Source organism: Drosophila arizonae, chromosome 2 (assembly GCF_054131065.1).
Source record: "Drosophila arizonae isolate 15081-1271.41 chromosome 2, UAZ_ARI_1.0, whole genome shotgun sequence".
In the NCBI taxonomy this organism is placed as follows: Eukaryota; Metazoa; Arthropoda; class Insecta; order Diptera; family Drosophilidae; genus Drosophila; species Drosophila arizonae.
In genome coordinates this window covers 19,217,653-19,236,959 of record NC_142922.1, presented here as the reverse complement: position 1 = coordinate 19,236,959, position 19,307 = coordinate 19,217,653, and the positions used below count along the sequence as shown (strand labels likewise).

At 34.8% G+C, this 19,307-nt stretch overlaps 2 protein-coding genes across 9 annotated transcripts in view; one reads left to right on the top strand and one right to left on the bottom strand.

The window, feature by feature from the left end:
* The window catches only part of msi (RNA-binding protein musashi), a 139,772-nt gene extending 129,368 nt beyond the window's left edge, over window positions 1-10,404 (top strand). For 6 of the 7 annotated variants that reach the window (XM_089470692.1, XM_089470690.1, XM_089470682.1 and 3 more), the window contains 3 exons: window positions 3,573-4,212; window positions 8,648-9,360; window positions 9,429-10,404. In XM_089470692.1, the coding sequence (XP_089326818.1) occupies window positions 3,573-4,212; window positions 8,648-9,360; window positions 9,429-9,963 (1,888 nt within the window). In that variant the 3' untranslated portion in view covers window positions 9,964-10,404. Of the gene's footprint in view, window positions 1-2,715; window positions 4,213-8,647; window positions 9,361-9,428 lie in introns of those variants that run through there. The other variant, XM_089470688.1, reaches the window with a different exon arrangement.
* Window positions 957-19,182, bottom strand: ymp (yellow-emperor). Of its 2 annotated transcripts, none has more exons than XM_089470888.1 (6): window positions 19,042-19,182; window positions 18,926-18,974; window positions 18,793-18,863; window positions 1,775-1,933; window positions 1,633-1,714; window positions 957-1,377 (listed from the first exon to the last, which is right to left on the bottom strand). In XM_089470888.1, exons 1-6 carry the CDS (start codon window positions 19,105-19,107, stop codon window positions 1,274-1,276), a joined length of 531 nt encoding a protein of 176 aa, XP_089327014.1. In that variant the 5' UTR covers window positions 19,108-19,182; the 3' UTR covers window positions 957-1,273. The 2 variants fall into 2 exon arrangements, with proteins under 2 accessions (XP_089327014.1, XP_089327017.1); XM_089470891.1 differs by having other exon boundaries at window positions 957-1,196.
* Window positions 19,183-19,307: the final 125 nt, after the last annotated feature.

Genomic DNA, 19,307 nt, shown 5'->3' with positions numbered 1-19,307 from the left:
AATGCCGAACGCACACACACATACACACACATTTTCTGGGTCAGTAGCAACGGCAGCCATAGAATTGTCTGACCCCTCTGCCTGCGCACGACACGCCCATCGAAATCGAGCAGAGTTCAATAACCGAAATAGACAGGATTTGTTGCGAAATTGTATGCAGCTGCTGTTACTATAGATGCTGCTGCTGGCTTATTAAATTATTTTGCAATCTATTTTAATAAATTAAATTTCCTTTGGCAATATTTGCTCATACTAATTCTCTCCCTTTCTTTGTTCTCTCGCTCTCTCTATCTCTCTCTTTGTCCATCTCTCTCTCTCTCATTCGCTCTTCTATGTCACTTGCTCACTCTTATCATATTTCTGTCTCTCTCTCTCTATATATATAAAATCAATAACGCATTTGGGCTGTGCTGCTTCGATTTAGTCGCGATTAACACACACACATGCCAAAAATCTGTCCCCTTGTTTGTGAGCGCAAACTTGAAAATTGTCCTAGCCATAGATATTTTTGAGGGATATTTTTGAGTTGTGGCCATGTTGCTCGTGAACACTGCGCAGATGCGTTGGAAGGAAGCAAATGCCGACAGTTGACAGCATCGAAAGTACAGCAAAATAACGCGTTAACGCGCTGTAACGCATTTGAATGATGAGCGCTTAGAAACGCCTAACAGAAATCATAATATTGCACTGCTTGCCGTGTTGTAAATAAACTGCTTGCGAGCTGTGCACATGTCACAGCTTGCTCTATATTCCAGACGTTTCAAGTGCTCTGCACTGCTTTCTATGCCTTACCCTTGGCAATGCTTGCCCAACCCCGGCAAACAGTTTGAGTGGAACTGGGCTGGCCATATCCGGTGTTCTTGTGGCTTGTGTTCGGGCAAACAGGACATCTCGAATTACATTTGAGCTGCATATCCTGTTGGGAGCTTACAAAACGAGTAAAAAATATAAAAAAATACAATTGAAAATTTATTGCCCGTTTTTGCTTCAGATAGACACTGCTAAAAATTTTTCATTGCTTTTTTGCTGTTTCTTTAATTAATAACATCCAATTTTGTTTCGTCTGACGGCGACGAACTACTTTCCCTCCATATGAATATCACTTGATGAATAACGAAACATTGTACTACTTATAATTATTGGCTGATCAGCGATAAACATCGTTTACTTCTTCCTCTTTTGTTTACCGTCTTTGGCTGTGAATGGTGTGCGCACAAATTTCATTTAAATTAGTTAGTTGACGATTTGGAATATTTCTAGTTCGTTAGTATAATCATAAGGCAACCATCGCACACATTGCGCCTATTCCGATAACCGCATGGGCGGCCAGGATTTTGCCACTGATTCCCTTCTTTTCACACTTGTCGCCTGGAGGACCTATGTACATATTTACGTATATATATTTATTCCCAAATGTCCATTATATTTTCATTATCAAAATGCAATTTAAAAACATTTGCAACGCCTCCAGATCGACAAATGTGAATTAAAAACATGAACTGTGAACTCAGCTGAAAGCATAAGAACAGTGCATACCATAACTATGCCCCCAGCTGGAATATTCCCAGTTATGTTTTTATTGTTGTGCTCTGCTGGAAGCGTTGTGTTTCTTTCGAATCTCTATGTACTTACAATATACAGGTCCATCCACATCACCTTGTATAGCTGCAAGGAGACCTGGTGGGTTCTCATACTTCTGGTTAATTACCATGAACTAAAAATATATGATCGTGTCATGATCGGTATTAAGGGAGAATCATCTAAGAGTGCTTACCTTTCGTATGGGTACCTTGTAGCCCTTACGTGTCTCGATGAAATCACATGCTGCAGCGCCTTTAGTATACCAAAGATCATCACGCGTAGCGGCCAATCGCAATATTACAAGAAATTCTATTGCGAACCCAATGGCGGTAATGATTACTACAGGTATGGCCTGTAACAAGAGATATAGAGATTTTGTAGTAAATTAATTAAAAGTGATTTGCACATTTTTAATCACTTTAAATGTACAGAAAATACTGCAAATAATATGTAATAGATATTATATACCTATTTTTAAAGACAAGTGCTTTAAGAACAAACAAATGCTAAAATAAATTATATATTCAGCATAGCTTGGCTAGTGCAGTCCTTCGTTAATCTGGAATAATTTGAAAATGTTTCTTTAAAATTCGAAAACTGTACTAATTTAAATTTTCATTTAACTCCGTCATAGCATAAAATAAATGTATAAATAAATCATATACGATATCCCATTTACTCTTATTTCAAGTACTTTCAAACACTTCAAAGAGTCGTCGAACTCGACCAGCGGTGCATATCTCACTTCACACTTGCAAACACTTAACAACACTGCGGCACACACACCTGTGCCACAAACTTTGCAACACTGTGCGGCCACAAGCAATATCCTCGTTACGTGCCTGCTCGGCTGCTTGCCTTGTTGGCTGGCTACCTGACAACCCTCGTTCGCTTCCTACGGTAGCCGACAGACTGCTCACTGCGGCAGGGCAACCCCGGCCCCAATAAATGACAGCTGTCTTTGCTGTAGACAAATCTCTCTCTCTCTCTCCTTCCCGCTCGCACTCTCTTTCGTGTGCACTGTCTGTGTGTGTGTGCGTGTGTGTCTTTCGAATGCCGCTGCGCACGCTCATTCGCTGTTTTACGAATTGAATTTAGCTCGAGCACTCGCAGCTCGCACACATCCTGCGACGCATTCAGAATTCGGAAGTCGCGCCGCGCAGACGTTTAGTGAAAGTAGCAAATGTATAAATAATAAAAGACTTTTAATGGAATATAAAGCAAATGCGCGTTCTATTTAGTTCATAGTAATTTTATTCTGCGCTACTGGAAAATTGTTCGTCTGTAAATATAGATAAATAAAGAGATATAAATATATAGAGATATATACTATATACACGTATATAAATATATTTATGTATATGCTCTTCGTGCCGTCCGGACGTTTGCATTAATTCATGTGCCCCCACTTAAATGCAAATAACTAAGCAAGAACAAGAAAACATAGAAAACAAATAAAACTAAGCGCCGCCCATTGCCATTGGCAACAAAAACAAATCGCGAAAAAAAACCCAAGAACAAACTGTCGAAAAGAGAAGTTAGAAAACGAAGTAGGAAATCAAACGGGGAACGTCAAAAAATATAAAATTCGCAAAAAGGAACAGAAAACAAATGTATAAAAAAACATATAAATCAAACTAAATGAAAAGTAATAATTGAAATAATAATGAAAAAGTAATAATAATAAATAAAAGGACAAACTATAACAAAAAAACAAATTAAAATAGAACCCAACGCGAATCATCGGCAAATAATAAAAATAAAATCAAAGCGGAACGTAAATTTGTAGAGAATTTTGTTTGTTGCTTTTGAACGGCCTTCAACATTCAGCTGAAGCAGGAAATGCACGCTCTTAAGGAGGGCGCCACCATGCTGCACCACCAGCCGCCACCGCCGCTGGCTCTGCCGCTGGCACAGTCGCTGCCGGCATCGCAGCCGCCACACGATGATTTACTGAGCGCCGCTGACAAATATTTCTTTAATGCCCACAGCAATCCGATTGATAATGCTGCCGCTGCCGCAGCAGCCGCCGCAGCCGGCCTCATCGATCCGCATCACAATCGCGATCTGCACAATGCGCTGGTCGCCTCCATAGCCAACAGCAACGTGGCCGCCATCAATGGCACTCTGACCACGGCCGCGGTGCTGAAGAGCGCTGCCGCTGCCCAGGCAGCACAGGTGCAGCAGACACAGCAGCAGAGCGCCGCCGGCCAACAGGCGGGTCAGCAACAGCAACAGCAGTCGACGGCTGGACAGGATCAGGCCAGTGCCCAGAGCAATGGCAACCAGCAGCAGGCAGCTGCAGCTGCACAGCAGCAGCAACAACAACAACAGCAGCAACAACAACAGCAGCAGCAGCAGGCTCAGCAGGCCGCTCTGGCTCTGCTCAAGGTGGACAATGTGAATGCCGTCGCTGTACAGAATGGCAGCGGTGCCAATTTGAGCATCAAGAGCAGCTCCTCGGGCCGCTCCACTCCCAGCAACAGTGGCGGCAGCCTCTCAGATCCCGCTCCGGGCAAGCTGTTTGTGGGCGGGCTCAGCTGGCAGACATCGTCGGAGAAGCTCAAGGAGTATTTCAATATGTTCGGCACCGTCACCGATGTGCTCATCATGAAGGATCCGGTCACTCAGGTAAGCCACATGTAGTCTATGCCTAATATATTAGCCACCTATGTATATGGCCGTTTCTCTATTTCTATTTCTTCCTCTCTCACTCTATCTCTCTCCCTCTCTCTCTCTTTGTCTATTGGTCTCTTTTGGGATTACTGCTTCTATTCTTTGTTTGTTTTTGCCCTTCTCCTTGTTTGCGTTTCTCGATTTTGTCAGATTTTACAGCTATATTTGCGCGCCGTTCCTTTTGGTTAATTCGTCTGCGCTCTCTCCTCTTGTCTGTCACCTTGTTTCTCGATGTGTCGCTGTGCGCAGCTGCAGTTACGGCAACAACAACAACAAGAACAACAAGCTTAACCACAACTACAACAATGATAATGTCACTTCTTTTGCTTTGGCCCTTTGTTTGCGTCTGGGTCTCTGCCCGTCTTCCTTGTTCTTTATTTTTGCATTTCTCACATTATTTATTGGGTTCTGTCTGGTTTAGAATTACAGTTTTTCGTTACGTGCCAAACAAAAGACACAAAATACGACCACCAGGCAACAGCCAAACAGCAAAAAAAAAAAAAAAAAAAAAAAAGAAAACAAACAACCAGATAGCAGGGCACATTATAATCTCGACAAAATCAGGTTTCACCCTGCAATCTTCCAATAAAATGTCTATCGTTTGATATAATAATAAAAAATTAATAATTTAAATATTATGCAATAAACTAATAGCCTCTAATACAACCTATTTTTCACTGACAAGTGCATTAACAATTGCGGCACTAATATTTTAGCCTTCACTGTAACTGCAATTCAGCCGTTTAGCAGTCGCCTCCTGGCACATTGGGCACAGCGGAAATTGCATTGGAAGCAAGCGTATTAAGGCAATTTGTCCGCTGGATAGGCGCACAAATACAATCACACGTACATACATATGTATACAACTACAATTGTTTTTGTTGTTGCTGTTGTCAGACAGTTGCAGCGGACAGCGCGCGCGCTCGCGCTTTGGTTGGCCATTAAAAATAGCAGCTGCCATCGACAAGTCCTGTGCGCGCAGCTGTTTTTGCCCTCTCCCCAGCAGTTTTTATTGCTGTGGCACAGGACAATGGCAACGCGAGCCGAACCTGGCCGAGCCCGAGCCCGAGCCTTAGGGTAGTTTGGCTGGCCTGCTGCGCGCAATTGCGCAATTACGACAGAGCGAACTCCGAAGGGAACTCGAACATTCGAAGTCGAATTCGAAGTGGAACAGTTTTGTATTCGCAAAAACAGTCGATGCTAACGGGGGTTGTCCTTGTCGCAGATAGTCAAGAGAAACGCAAGCAAACCTTATGCCCTTCTATAATAATAAATATAATCTACAAAAACTACACACACACACACACAGCACGTACACATATACATACAGTGCACACCTTTTGTTGTGCTCCAACAAACAAAAGAGACCAAAAAAAGGAAAAAAATATGAAAAGAAACTGGTTTGCCAACTGCTCACACTAAGTCTGTGTGAATGTATGCGTGCGTGTGTGCGTGTGTGTGTGCGTGTCCTGTGTCCTGTTTATAGGTGAACCAAGATCCAAGTACAACTAGTTTTTAAGTATAGGAAACAAAGTCTATAGCTAGCATATGTTATGTAGTTGAATATATGAGACTTAACCAGCTAATTGTAACTTAAGTATAAATATATAATTATAATATGATTAAAGCGAGCAAAGCAAAAAAATATATATATATCTATATATATATACATATGTATACTACTTGAAAAGTGAACTAATTATGGAAAGAAGAAGCGCCGCCAGCGGCATTTGGATCTGGAACTTTGACGCATGCGCAGCTGTTGCGCCAGAGGCCTCTACGCCAACGTGACGCCAAAGGACACCTTAACTAAAGGAAGCACTTGTCAGAACTACAAGTCTCGATACCGACGTCTTAGGTACATGTTGAAAACAATCCAAAAAACAAAAACCAAAAGATCGCCAAATTGTAACTGTATAAAAACACGTTTAGCGTAAAACTCAGCTGGCGCATCGTAATCTCTCTCTTTCTCTCTCTCTCTCTATTTCTCTCGTATCTTTCGTATAACTCTGAGCAAAACTTAAATACCTAATTATCGTATAATCGTATTCTAATTAAATGTACTCGTACTCGTATTGTGTACTTGGTTATGCTTAGCGTTTTTTACCCAAACAATAATAATACCAAAAACAAAAACAAAGCATTATATACAAATATTATATAAGTATATTCATGATAGGCAAGCAATAAAATAAATCAAAGCCTTAAAACTAACTAAAATTGGACATATACTATATAGATTTAGAGCAAATATAGCTGCAGCAATATTCTCGTTACCCTGTACCAAAGTGAAAAACAAATACGAAACTCTCCCCCCTAACCCTTAGCAGTAAGATGTGATACTACATACATTATATATCACTAGATCTAGCCTAGTTTTATACCAGTAATTTATTTTTGATGTGATTTTTATTTATTTATTTTTTTTTTTTTGCTTTATGTTGATTTGTTTTTACATATATCCCTTAACTATTTCCTGCGTAGTTTACTTATCCCAACAATATAAATATTATATATCTATAAATTAGCCGATTTCTTATTGATGGAAGAGCAAAGAGCTCCACATTTGTATAGCTTATGGGAATTTTCAATTTATTTGTTAGAAATGTTTCTTTTGTAACTTTACTATTCAGAGATTTAAATTTAATTACTCCCGATATATAAATAACTATTGTATAATTGTCTAAATAAAGCGCATTATGTAAGCTACATCAAACTAATTAATATGTTGCCCTACGTGGGGAGGTATTATATCATAAGTAGAATATCATCTTGAAAAAATTGTTCGAAATGAAAAGAACTTCGGCTAGCCGAGGCTAAATTTATTCTTGCAGATGGAATAATGGAACCCATTAGCTTTGAATGTTTTCCTTAATAAATGAATAACTAATCCATTAATTTCTAGCTCCAAAATTGCAAGAGCAACTCAATTTTTAATATCTGTATTCATGATAGATAATCCTCCCTGCAAGGATATATACATATTTAAATCGCCTTAGACTTAAGCCAATTGTTGTATTCCAAATTGTAAAATTTCTATGTATATGTAACAAATTGTAAATGAAAACAAAATTAGCCATAAGCAACAAAACAATATATATTGACAAATAGAATTAGAGTATTATTAATATTAAGCGCATACATTTCTTTGTAAACTAACAAGCAATTGTATAGGATAAGCTATACAGCTATTCGTTAATTTTATAATTAATTACTAGGAGTATCTATATAAATCTTCATCACATAAGTATTCTCTTTCTCTCTCTCTCTCTGTCTATAATCGTACTGGAATAGTAAATGCGTTTTACACTCTTTCTCTACCTCTCTATCTATTTAACAGACTATCTGCATATAAGAACTATCACACACAATGCATACTTATATATAATATGAATATAATAAGCCTCATATGTAACTTTTGTATTATTGTTAAAAATATTATTTGGAGAGGTGCAAAAAAAGCTGTTGTTGATATATAAATATTTGTGTATATACTTAGAGCGGGTTTATCATGGCAAATTATAAATTGATAAATAATTCTATTGGTCGGATCTGAACAGTATTTAGTACAAGTTTTAGTTATTAGTTGAGCATAATTACATAATTTTAATGTGTGTTTTACTTGGACCAATTTCGTTGTTAATCTATAATTTAATTATTATTTTTGATTGAAACGAATAGCGTAACGGGAAGGGGTGAATTGACAAATGCAATGAGTACTTTTAGCGCCTTAAAAAAATATAAGAGTATGCATAGTACACAATTGCAGGATTTACAAAATAGAAGAGTGTTCGTAGTATTGCTGCCTCTGTACAAGAGAGAAGCTGTATGCAATTTTTGTATATGAGAGTACTCTTCTACTACTACAGATTGTCTTATAATATATATACCTACTGTTGCATACAGCCAAAATTATAAGAGTGAGACATGGGCTGCGCTGAGTTACTGCTAAAAAAAAAAAACTATAAGAGTTTGCTGACGTATAATTGATTAGCGCACATAAAGTACTTATTGCATAACTCTGAATCGATATTAGAACTTGACTTATATATATTTGTTTCCGTTATTATTTGTTATTAGTTTTTTGTTATGTTCAGTTTTTGGTGGCATCAACTGAATTCTACGAACCTGTTGATGCATTGATATTTACCTTTGTTGAACTTTTTGCTAACGTTACGTAGGACATTTACAAACTATTAACTTGCAAATTAGCTGATCACTTTGCAAATTTAGATTTATATATACTATACTATATACTCTATATACATATACGTATTTCGTAAACGCTGCCTCTAACCCGACAAAATTGGAACTAACATTCACTAAACTCTGATATCACTTTTGTGTCTCTCCCTCTCTCTTGCTCTCCCTCGAATCGTCACAATTGCAGCGCAGCCGCGGCTTTGGCTTCATCACATTCCAAGAACCGTGCACCGTGGACAAGGTGCTTAAGGTGCCCATTCACACGCTCGATGGCAAGAAGATCGATCCGAAGCATGCCACGCCCAAGAATCGCCCACGTCAAGCGAACAAGACCAAAAAGATATTCGTGGGCGGCGTCTCGCAGGACACCTCCGCCGAGGAGGTGAAAGCCTATTTCAGTCAATTCGGTGCCGTCGAGGAGACGGTCATGCTGATGGATCAGCAGACGAAACGCCATCGCGGCTTTGGCTTTGTCACCTTCGAGAACGAGGACGTGGTGGATCGCGTCTGCGAGATTCACTTCCATACCATCAAGAACAAGAAGGTCGAGTGCAAGAAGGCCCAACCCAAAGAGGCAGTTACACCCGCCGCCCAGCTGCTCCAGAAGCGCATCATGCTGGGCACTCTGGGCGTGCAGTTGCCCGCCGCACCTGGCCAATTGTTGGGCGCACGCAGCGCCGCAGGCGTGGCCGCTGCCATGAATCCCTTGGCCATGCTACAGACACCCACACAGCTGCTGCAATCGCCGGCCGCAGCAGCCGCCGCCCAGCAAGCGGCGCTCATATCACAGAATCCGTTTCAAGTACAAAATGCAGCCGCCGCTGCCACCATGGCAGCCAATCAGAGCAACTTTGGCAAGCTGCTAGCCACATATCCACAGACAGCGCTGCACAGCGTCAGGTAAGTCAGTCGGCACATATGGAGATCGAGCTTAAGTAATCACATTATACCTTTCTTCTCGTCTGCAGATATGCTCCCTATACCATACCCGCCAGCGCCGCCACTGCCAACGCCGCATTGATGCAGGCCCACCAGGCCCAGAACGTGGCTGCTATGTCCGCCCATCAGCAGCAGCAGTCACACAATGCAGCGCATGCACATGCCGCTGTCGCCGCCGCCGCCGGCCTGCATCAGCAGCATTCGCACCATCACCAACAGCAGCAGCAGCAGCAGCAGCAACAACAACAGCATCATCACAATGCAGCCGTTGCGGCAGCCGCCGCCGCCTCCAATAATGCTGCCACACAGGTCCATTCGGCGGCTGCTGCCGCCGCCTTGGCGGCCAATGCGGCTAATGGAGCGGGTGCCAATGCGCACTCGCTGGCTGCCGCCCAGCAGGCAGCGCTTGTCGCCAGCAATCCGCTAAATGCGGCTGCAGCAGCAGCTGCCGCGGCTGCCAATCCGGCCGCCGCCTATCCCAATTATGCGCTGGCCAATGTGGACATGTCCAGCTTCCAGGGGGTTGACTGGAGCAGCATGTACGGCATGGGCATGTATGTCTAAGCAGCCCCGCTCGATATACCTTTCTGTCTCTCTCGCTCTCTATCTCTCTCTTTTCTCTGTCTATCTATATCTATATAATGTGCATACAATTGCATTCACACACACTCACTCACTCATACACACGCACACACACACACAATAACTACACAAATCTCATGACCACAAAATTTGTTTTACCTTTTGGTTTAACTTAGTTCTTAGTGCCACATACACACACATAATTGAAAGCATATTAAGTATTATATTTAAGGCTCTAGCTCCCCCGCTACCGCCCCCACGCGTTTTATAATAATAACAAACAAAATAAAATGATAAGCAATAAAAATACACAAAGGAGCAGCCCGCGAGGCAAAAGCAAGAGATAAAAAAAAAAAACATATTCATAACAAATTAAAACAACAAAAAATTAAACCAAAAATTACGAAAAAAAAAAAAGGAAAACAATTCAAAAAACCACCGATTGTGATTGCGTTTAATTGTAGCAGTTTGTATAATTTTTAGTACATAAAGATATAACATAAACATATTTATAATTGAAAAAACTGATTATTTATATATAATACAAAATTTAAATCAAAGCTCATTGAAAAAAAGCGAAACACTACGAGTAAAGAAAAACATAAATTTTGCTCAAGCATCATAATATAAATTAATAAGAACCTATAACTGTCTAAACACCTAAAAATCGAACTATATAAATTTTAAAATGAAACTGAAAGAAGGAAGGAAAGAAATATAAAACACTACACAACATAATTTAGTTATTTAGTACTTTGAGCTCGAATTTAATTCACCCAGCATAGCAGTTAAACAGAGAACGAGACAAGAGAACCGAACAAACATCACACACACATACACACGCACTCACACTCACATAAACACACTCACATATTTGCCCTTCTGTACTTTATCATAATAAAACTGGCAAGTGACATAAAGCTACATTATTTTCATTAATTTCCTTAACTTTGTTGTACTGTGCTAAAGGCTAGAGACCATAGGCTCAGCTAGTCAACACACTCTATATACCATATACATATAACATACTCATTCTCATCTGTAGAATACCCCCCTTTTCTACCCCGTCAAAATTTAGTTTTGTCTTGCTTTATCCTCTCCATAGAAAATTGTGTAAGACCCCAAAATTTGCCTGAAAATTTCAATATTTCTCTTCTTTTTTTTTTTTTGTAATTTGCTTTAAATATTTTTTGATATACTTTAATTATATTTTGTTCTACTCATGCGCATTAATTAACAACAGAGTTAAGTAATTAAACTTGTAGTTATTGTATTAATGAAAAATAAAAGAAACTCCCTTTACTCTTAGCTTTAGTTCTATTTGTAATTGTTTAGTTGTAGCATTTGCATTTCAGTTTTGCATTAAAACAAATACATACACACTACACACTTCATTATAAAATATATATATAAAAAACAAATAAGATGTATACTGAAAAAAAAAAGAAAAAAAAAACTAAATTTGATTCGCATGCATGTTTCAACTTTAATTTTAGTTAATTAATTAGCTATCATTTGAAAGTAATCATTTGCGTATGTATATATAGTTATTATATGTATGTATACACACACACACACACACACCCACACAACATATAATTATAAAACAAAAACAATTTGAAGTAATTTTTGTGTTTAATAAAACTGGTTTACAACAACAAAAAACGAAAAAATTTGCTAATGAAACAAGCAAAAGAAAGAGAATTTGTGTTTTTAATTATTATTTACTAGATTGTATATATAGTTGATTGATCATATTTTTGTATATTTACTTATTTTGTTGAATTTTTGTAAATGTTGTGCTGTCTCTGTCTCTCTCTCTCTCTCTCTTTTACCAACTTCTTTTTCACTCTCTGTCTGTATTTATATCTTGTGTCCAGGTGGAAATTTTTCACATATATATATATTTTGTGTTCTTGTAATTGTATGTGTGTATGTATCTGACTGAATTTTGGAGGTGAGTACATTGGGCACATATATAAATATATTTTATATTTTATTAATTATTTTCCAAGTATTTGTACAGCATCCCAAATAAATAAAAATACCTTTGTTCTCGTCTCACGTTTCGCATACCAAAGATAATTTTTATACAACATTTTGCTGGGCTGAATATTAGACTCGTAATACTCCACTTACTTAGTACAAACACACACACATACACACACCTACAACTACACTCAACTAATTTAGTAAATTTTATTCCCATTTATTTATTGTCTATGCTTAAGAACTCAACACACATTCCACTAAACTCTATTTGGTGCCATTCAATGCAAAATTATTTATCCAAAGCCAAAAATCCAAGAAAAAGTAATTATGCCTAGATCTCTGCATTCTATATACACAGCGTTGAGAATTTACAAGCGGTACTAACTTATTTTTTTAATACAAAATTTCATTGTTATGTATACATAATTTAAAATAAAATATACCATTTATTTATTATATATATTTTTAATAAATATAAACCATGATTGCATTTTATTTTTACTATTTTCAATTTCGTCGATTTGGTTTTAACGCAAGAAGTCAAAAAAATGCTTTAGTCTTAGTTTATATAAATACATATTATTTGTAAGAACCAAGCCCTAGTCCAATTACTGTTTTTTGGAAATGCTTTAATTTCTATTCTATTTTTCTACATGTTTTCAAATATTTATCGAGTTGAATGCTTCCACAACATTTTCCATACTCTTAACATATTCTAATAGATCCAAAATTCAAAGTGATATAAAACGCCAAAACAAAAAACAAATTAGTTTCGTATTTGATTATTCGTAGCAACAGTCGAAATCAACAAAATAAAATTCAATTCGAAAAGATCTGTATAATAACCCAAATGAAATGTTTTGATATATCAAAAACATTGTGTAATCCCAAGTAGTAGCTTGCGAATTTTGATATATATACTAAGTAAAAGAACATATATAGCGCTCTTTATATACATTGGTAAATATATACATATAATTTTTGATAAAAACCGAAATAAACAACCATAGATATATAGTTGTGTCTTGTTCAGTTTTTGTTTTTTTTTTTTTTCCAATTAACATTATCGCATATATTAGTTTTTTGGTAGAGACATTTTGAAGTAATATAACGAACGATCGTCGATTTTACGATAAAATTTTCTGTAATATATGAGACACACATACACACACACAGTACAGTCACACACACACACACATACTATAAATTAGTTGTGTATGTTTCGTATGTGTAGGCTAGACTTATATAGTACTACTACATCTACATCATATACATGCATACATTTTAGCTACATAGAACAAAGATATATATCCATATATATATATACATATATAAAGCATGATGGAACATGTTTAAGTAGTCAATTGCGTAAAACTCTATATACAACTATATACTCTCCCTATCTCTCTATATATATTCGTATATACAAAATCTGAACGAGAATGCAAGATCAGCAATTGCAATCCATATCATCTTCTCACAGTATACTATGAAACTGAAAAACTAAAAAAGAATTTCCCCATTTCGATGGCATTATATACCCCATCATTATATATACATACATATACACATACATACATGCATACATACATACATCATATGACAATAAGATCAACTGTGTTTCAGAGCATTCAAGTGTCAGTATTCGTAAACCAAATTACCTAAAACAAACTCTTAACGTTAGTCAATCGGATTTTAGCTATTGTACTATATAAATATATTATCTAATTGGATAATGTTGATGTTCTCTCATTATACTCGATATATACAACAACAAGACGAAGATAATGAATATATACACAGACACATATAGAACTAAAATTCGAGTGGAAAGCTCTTTATAGATATTTACATGCATACAGCGATATTTAGGAAGACCGTGATATATTCAATTAGAGAAACCTTTAACTATAAACACACATATATATACATATATATTATATGTGTATATCTATTATATGTATAAGACAGCGTCTCAAAATGTGGCAAAATACTTACTGCTAAGTGGTACTTCGACAATGAAGTTGAAACATTTCATAACCCTAGGCTGATCTGTTGTTGTGAGGCTACAAAACGCATATCACTTTGAAAAGGGAGTTACGAAACAGTTATTAGAAAACTTTTACACTTAAAACCAGGGGAAATATTTCGTAGGAAATGGGCAAAGTGTCTTCATTTTTCGAAGTAAATCGTTTTTCAAAACTAAATTTAGAACGATTTGTATAAAACATATAAAAAAAATGTAGTTGATTTTTTTACGAATGAGGACCAAACCGAAAATATAAAAAGTCGTAGTGAAATTCGATCAGAAATCGGGTCATTAAATTCTTATATATATCTATAAAACTCCAGTCAAACGACCCAAAATTAACAATGAAAAATTCCGTGACCTTACAATTGAGTTGGACATTCTTTTGGCTTCTTGTGTATTATTTTAGCCTTATTATAATTTCCTTAAAAACAGTACGCTCACCCACACACACACACACACATACATACAAGAAAAATACTTTACAAAAAGCTAGTCAATTGATGTGGACAGCCACAAATCAATAATTTCAATCTACTCTAGCAGCAAGTAAGTATAAAACCCAAACCAAAATAAGATACAAATTGTATTAATTAAATATAAAATAATAAGCTAAAAACTAAAAAACGTACACAATAAAGAATAAAAGCAATTATTTTCCTGGGAAAATATAAAACTCAACTAAGAACAAGTATTCTATATAAACACACAGAAAATTGAACATATTTAATTTATTGTATTGCTAAAAGAGAAATCAGCAAAGAGACAAGCAGAAATTTAGTTTTAAGCTTAAACATTTAAGTCATTTAAAAAGATGTTAAGTAATTTAAAAGCAATGTGGCTGAACAATTTAGCTATTACATACAGTTTACATAACAAACGCTATTTATTTATTTATTTCTATTATATATAATGAACTATATATTATACTAAAAGTTCGATGATATGCTATTTATGCTTATTTCAAAAAGTAAAACGAAATCAAAGACACAGTAAAAAATAAAAAATTAAAACATATATATCTATACATTAATATAAAATTAAGTGTTAAGCGAAAAAAAATTAAATGAAAAATTAATTAAATGTTTAAGCAGAAATGAAATGAAAAAAAAAAAAATCAAAACGAAATAATAGAACGTTTTCTTATAACAAGGAACATAACATTTTGAACAGCTCGTCACATATCAATTATAATGAGCTATATTTTTGGCATAACGGTACTCGTACTTATAAATGACAACAAACTTCAATTTTGATGTATTTGAAGGCAACAAAAAGAAGATGAAAATAGTAAAGTATTTGTTTCGAAACAAAAGGTGAGTAAAGCCACGAAACATTTCTTGAAGTGGTTAAGAAATCGATAAAAAAAAAAAAAACAAATATATATATATTATACTATATATATATATATAACTTAGACTCGTCTTCCAGCAACTAATTGACAACAAAAAGAAACGTAAAACTAAAATTCAGTAATATTTTTGTTTTCGTAGCTTCAGTTTGGCTCACTATATAAATATATTTATTATATATATGGTTTATAAGAACTGTATAATCTGTTTCTCATTTGTATTTTCCCTGTAACTTTTGGCTTTACTTTAAATTTGAGAACGAGTTCAAAGTTTCGAGTATGTCAGCTCGTAGAGCAACCAACAACTGATGGTAGTTATTTCCTTTGCCGAACTTGTTAGACGTAAATATGAGTACAATTTTTGCAACGAGGAATTTTAAATGAATGTAAAATTAAAAGTATATAAAGTGTTTTGGATTAAGAGATTTGTTAACAAAAAGAAAACCCGATTTGAATCCCTTTATAAACACCGCATATATGATTTGCTATAAGTGTATCTAACTAGCTTAGAAACCTCTGGAAAAAAGAACAGAAAGAAAGTAACTGTTGTATATTTGTTTCTCAAAAAGAAAAACTTAATACTAATAAGCGATAAGTGCATTATATTGAAAAAAGAGAGAAAAAAAAAAACAATTAATTGAATGCTAAGTTGTCACGTATATCTTCTAGGCCATAAGCAACAACCCATATATAAGTATATATATACAAGAAAAGTTGAATTAACTTTAGTTCTCAACATGTAGCTAATCATATATATGGCATATATGCTCCCATTTATATATATATATATATATATTTACATTATATATATTGTAACAATTTGCAGCCAACATATATTTGGTAATTATTATTTATTTGGTAATTAGCGTACATCGGGACAAATCTATATACAACATGCAAGTCCTGTCGCTCTATACTCGTTTAGAAAATAAAAATAAAATCAGAAAACAAACCCCCATATATAACTCTTTCCACATATATATATACAAAATGAAAACTGTAAGCTCTGTATTTAATTCTTAGCTACAAACGAAATGATCCGAACACACCCTGACAGCAAATATCTCAACATTTGAAAACGAAATAAACGAAAAATGTGTTGGCAAAAATAACACAAAAAAAAAAAAAAAAAGAAATTTAAAAACAAAAATTTGCATTTGATTTGAAAGTAAAGAGAAAAAAATAAGCAAATATATATTTAAATATTATAAATTAATTAAAGTAATTAATGTAATTTGTCGTAATTAGTTTGCACGTATTTTTGCTGTACAATGCACTCGAGAAACAAAATATGTATCTTCAATAATTACATAAATATACATGCATACATATATACTTCATATACATCAAATATGTATGAAAACCCAAGAAGTGTGTAGCTCGTAAGCCTAGTTGATTAATTGCATAATTACGATAAAAATTAGCTGATAGTTGAATTAGAAACCACCGTCATATTAGACTTTGTATAATGTATATCGTATACACTGTACAGTGTACACTAACTGTAATGTACGCCTCTTTTACTGATCATATTGTATTGTCACATCCAATTTCTACATTTTAACATATTCTCGTAGTTTATTTAGCTTCTCTCTCACTTTCGGAATACACGCTTTATAGTATTTTTTCAGTATTTTATTTGGTTTCTCTTTCGTCTAATACTGTAATATTAGTTAAGTCTTTTCATTTTAATTTGTATATAAGAAACACACACACACTCTTACACACATTCCCAATAAGCATGTCTATCGCAAACAAAAATTTATAGAGATCTGCGTATTATATAGCTATATATACATATATATACCTAAGAACGCGAAGCAAACTATGCTAAGAACAAAACTTTTTATTGATGAAAATCATAAATGAACTCAACTATTTAAGTGGACAATACATCTCAACAGCAACAACAAAAACACACAGTTAAGCAATATACAATTATATATATGTATATTAGTATACAAACTTTGATACTGAGAAACATCTTTAAACATAACATTCATATATTAACATATATATTTTAAAGAGAAAAGTATGAGGGAGCATTGGCTCTCGACAAACGCTAACATTAGTTGTTAAGTACAGTATTGAATTATGAACCAATTGGAAGCTATATACAGTTATATACATATATACATATACAAAAGATATATACGTATGTGTATATGTATTTGTGTGTGTGCGTTATTTTGAAAATGCAAATGGGTAAACTGTAGAGTTTGTGTTGCGAGTTGTACTTTAAATGGAATAACAATATAATTATACATTATACGGTTAATAAACTCAAGCTGTTATATAATAATTATCTGATTATTAAGTACCACAACTTCTTTAAATGCTTCTTATACTATAAAAATATATGCATACTTATATTAATTAGCAATTATATATATATATATATACATATATAAAGTATACTTAGTAATAGTGTTGATTAAACTCTAATTAGTATGCACACACACACAAACACACACACACACTCACATAATAACAATTTGGTATGTAGTTGCGTACAATAAATACATGGAAACATAAAAACAACAAAATAAACCAACATACTCATCTAATTGTCACTGCGTAACAGTAATATATAAATAAATTAATATTATATATACACATACATAGATATATATATTATATATATATATAAATAAATGTTTCACATAAATTATATATATATATACATATATATACATAAATATATTTATTATTGTAGTCCGTAACGAATTATTTCATGCATTTTCTCTCCAACACCCAGTAAATATTTATTATAATTTTTTTTTTTTACATTTCGTATCTGGTATTTGTATATTACAATTAGTTCGTTTTGTATAGAGAAGTATATATAAATATATATATTCAGTATTTTTGTTTCTTAGATGAGCACACAAGTATACTTATTTGAAATATTTCTATCTAAATGTGTAAATTTTAATTTTCATAAATGAGCGCTTTACCTATATTTTAGAGCTCGTAGTATAGGCGTAGATATGGCAGCAATATATACCTATATATATATTTTAACTGAAGTCTACGTTAATATTTTTATACATATTATACAAGGAGGACATATCGATCCCCAGTATTTTGCCCAGATTAAGATATGGTTTTAGAAAAAATGTATAAAATCCGTTGGAAGCAGATAGATTATATTCGATCTATAAGTGAACTCAAATCCATAATTACAACGGAAAAAAATATGAATTGCTTGAATTGCTTTTTATGTAGGCATGGATCGCGACTCGCTCCTTTGCAATTTTGAGCAAGGCTGATACGATCAGATTTTACATTGATATCTGCGATTGGCAGATTGAATGCAGAAATTACCTCATTAATCTTATGAAGGTATCGAAAAGGAATATAATGCGGACTAATAGAAATACTGTTAATAGAATAATAGGTTCTAACGATGCCAAGCTTGAACAATGCAATTACTTACCCCCCAATGATGTTTTAAGGCAGTGGATGAAAAGACAATACTTGGATTATCCAACCAAGGAACAGGTGGCTCTACAAATTATGTATTGTCAGGTGTCCAATGATATCTTCGTAAAAATTGTGAAAACACTTACCAACAAATATACTGCTGTTTCGAACTAAGCCATATTTACCAAAACTTAACTAAAATACAGGTATAGAGAAATCGTTATCGAATAATTATTACATCAGCACAGCATCTATATTTCACCTTTGGCAGAGCATTGAGGAGTCCACGTAGCGGAGATTTAGCAGACGCTAAACGAAACGCCATCATTACACTTACGCCAACTCTTAACTAATTTAAAAAGAAAACCGAATTGCCTTATAAGTAGGTACATACACTGCAATCTAGAAAAGTTCCGAAAAAACTGAATTCTGAATTTAAACTAAACTTATGTCAGTTCCTGAAGCTCATTTTGAGGAACTTTTCGGCCACAGGTTACTTTATATGTTTCCCTTTTTCCATTGCTGATA

Bases quoted from the DNA above. Each gene is read 5' to 3' on its own strand.
- ymp (XM_089470888.1), bottom strand. From the start codon at position 19,107: ATGATGGCGTTTCGTTTAGCGTCTGCTAAATCTCCGCTACGTGGACTC. The intron at 18,975-19,041 runs GTGAAATATAGA...CCTGTATTTTAG, and splicing joins TCCTCAATGCTCTGCCAAAG to TTAAGTTTTGGTAAATATGG. The intron at 18,864-18,925 runs GTAAGTGTTTTC...CATAATTTGTAG, and splicing joins AAACAGCAGTATATTTGTTG to AGCCACCTGTTCCTTGGTTG.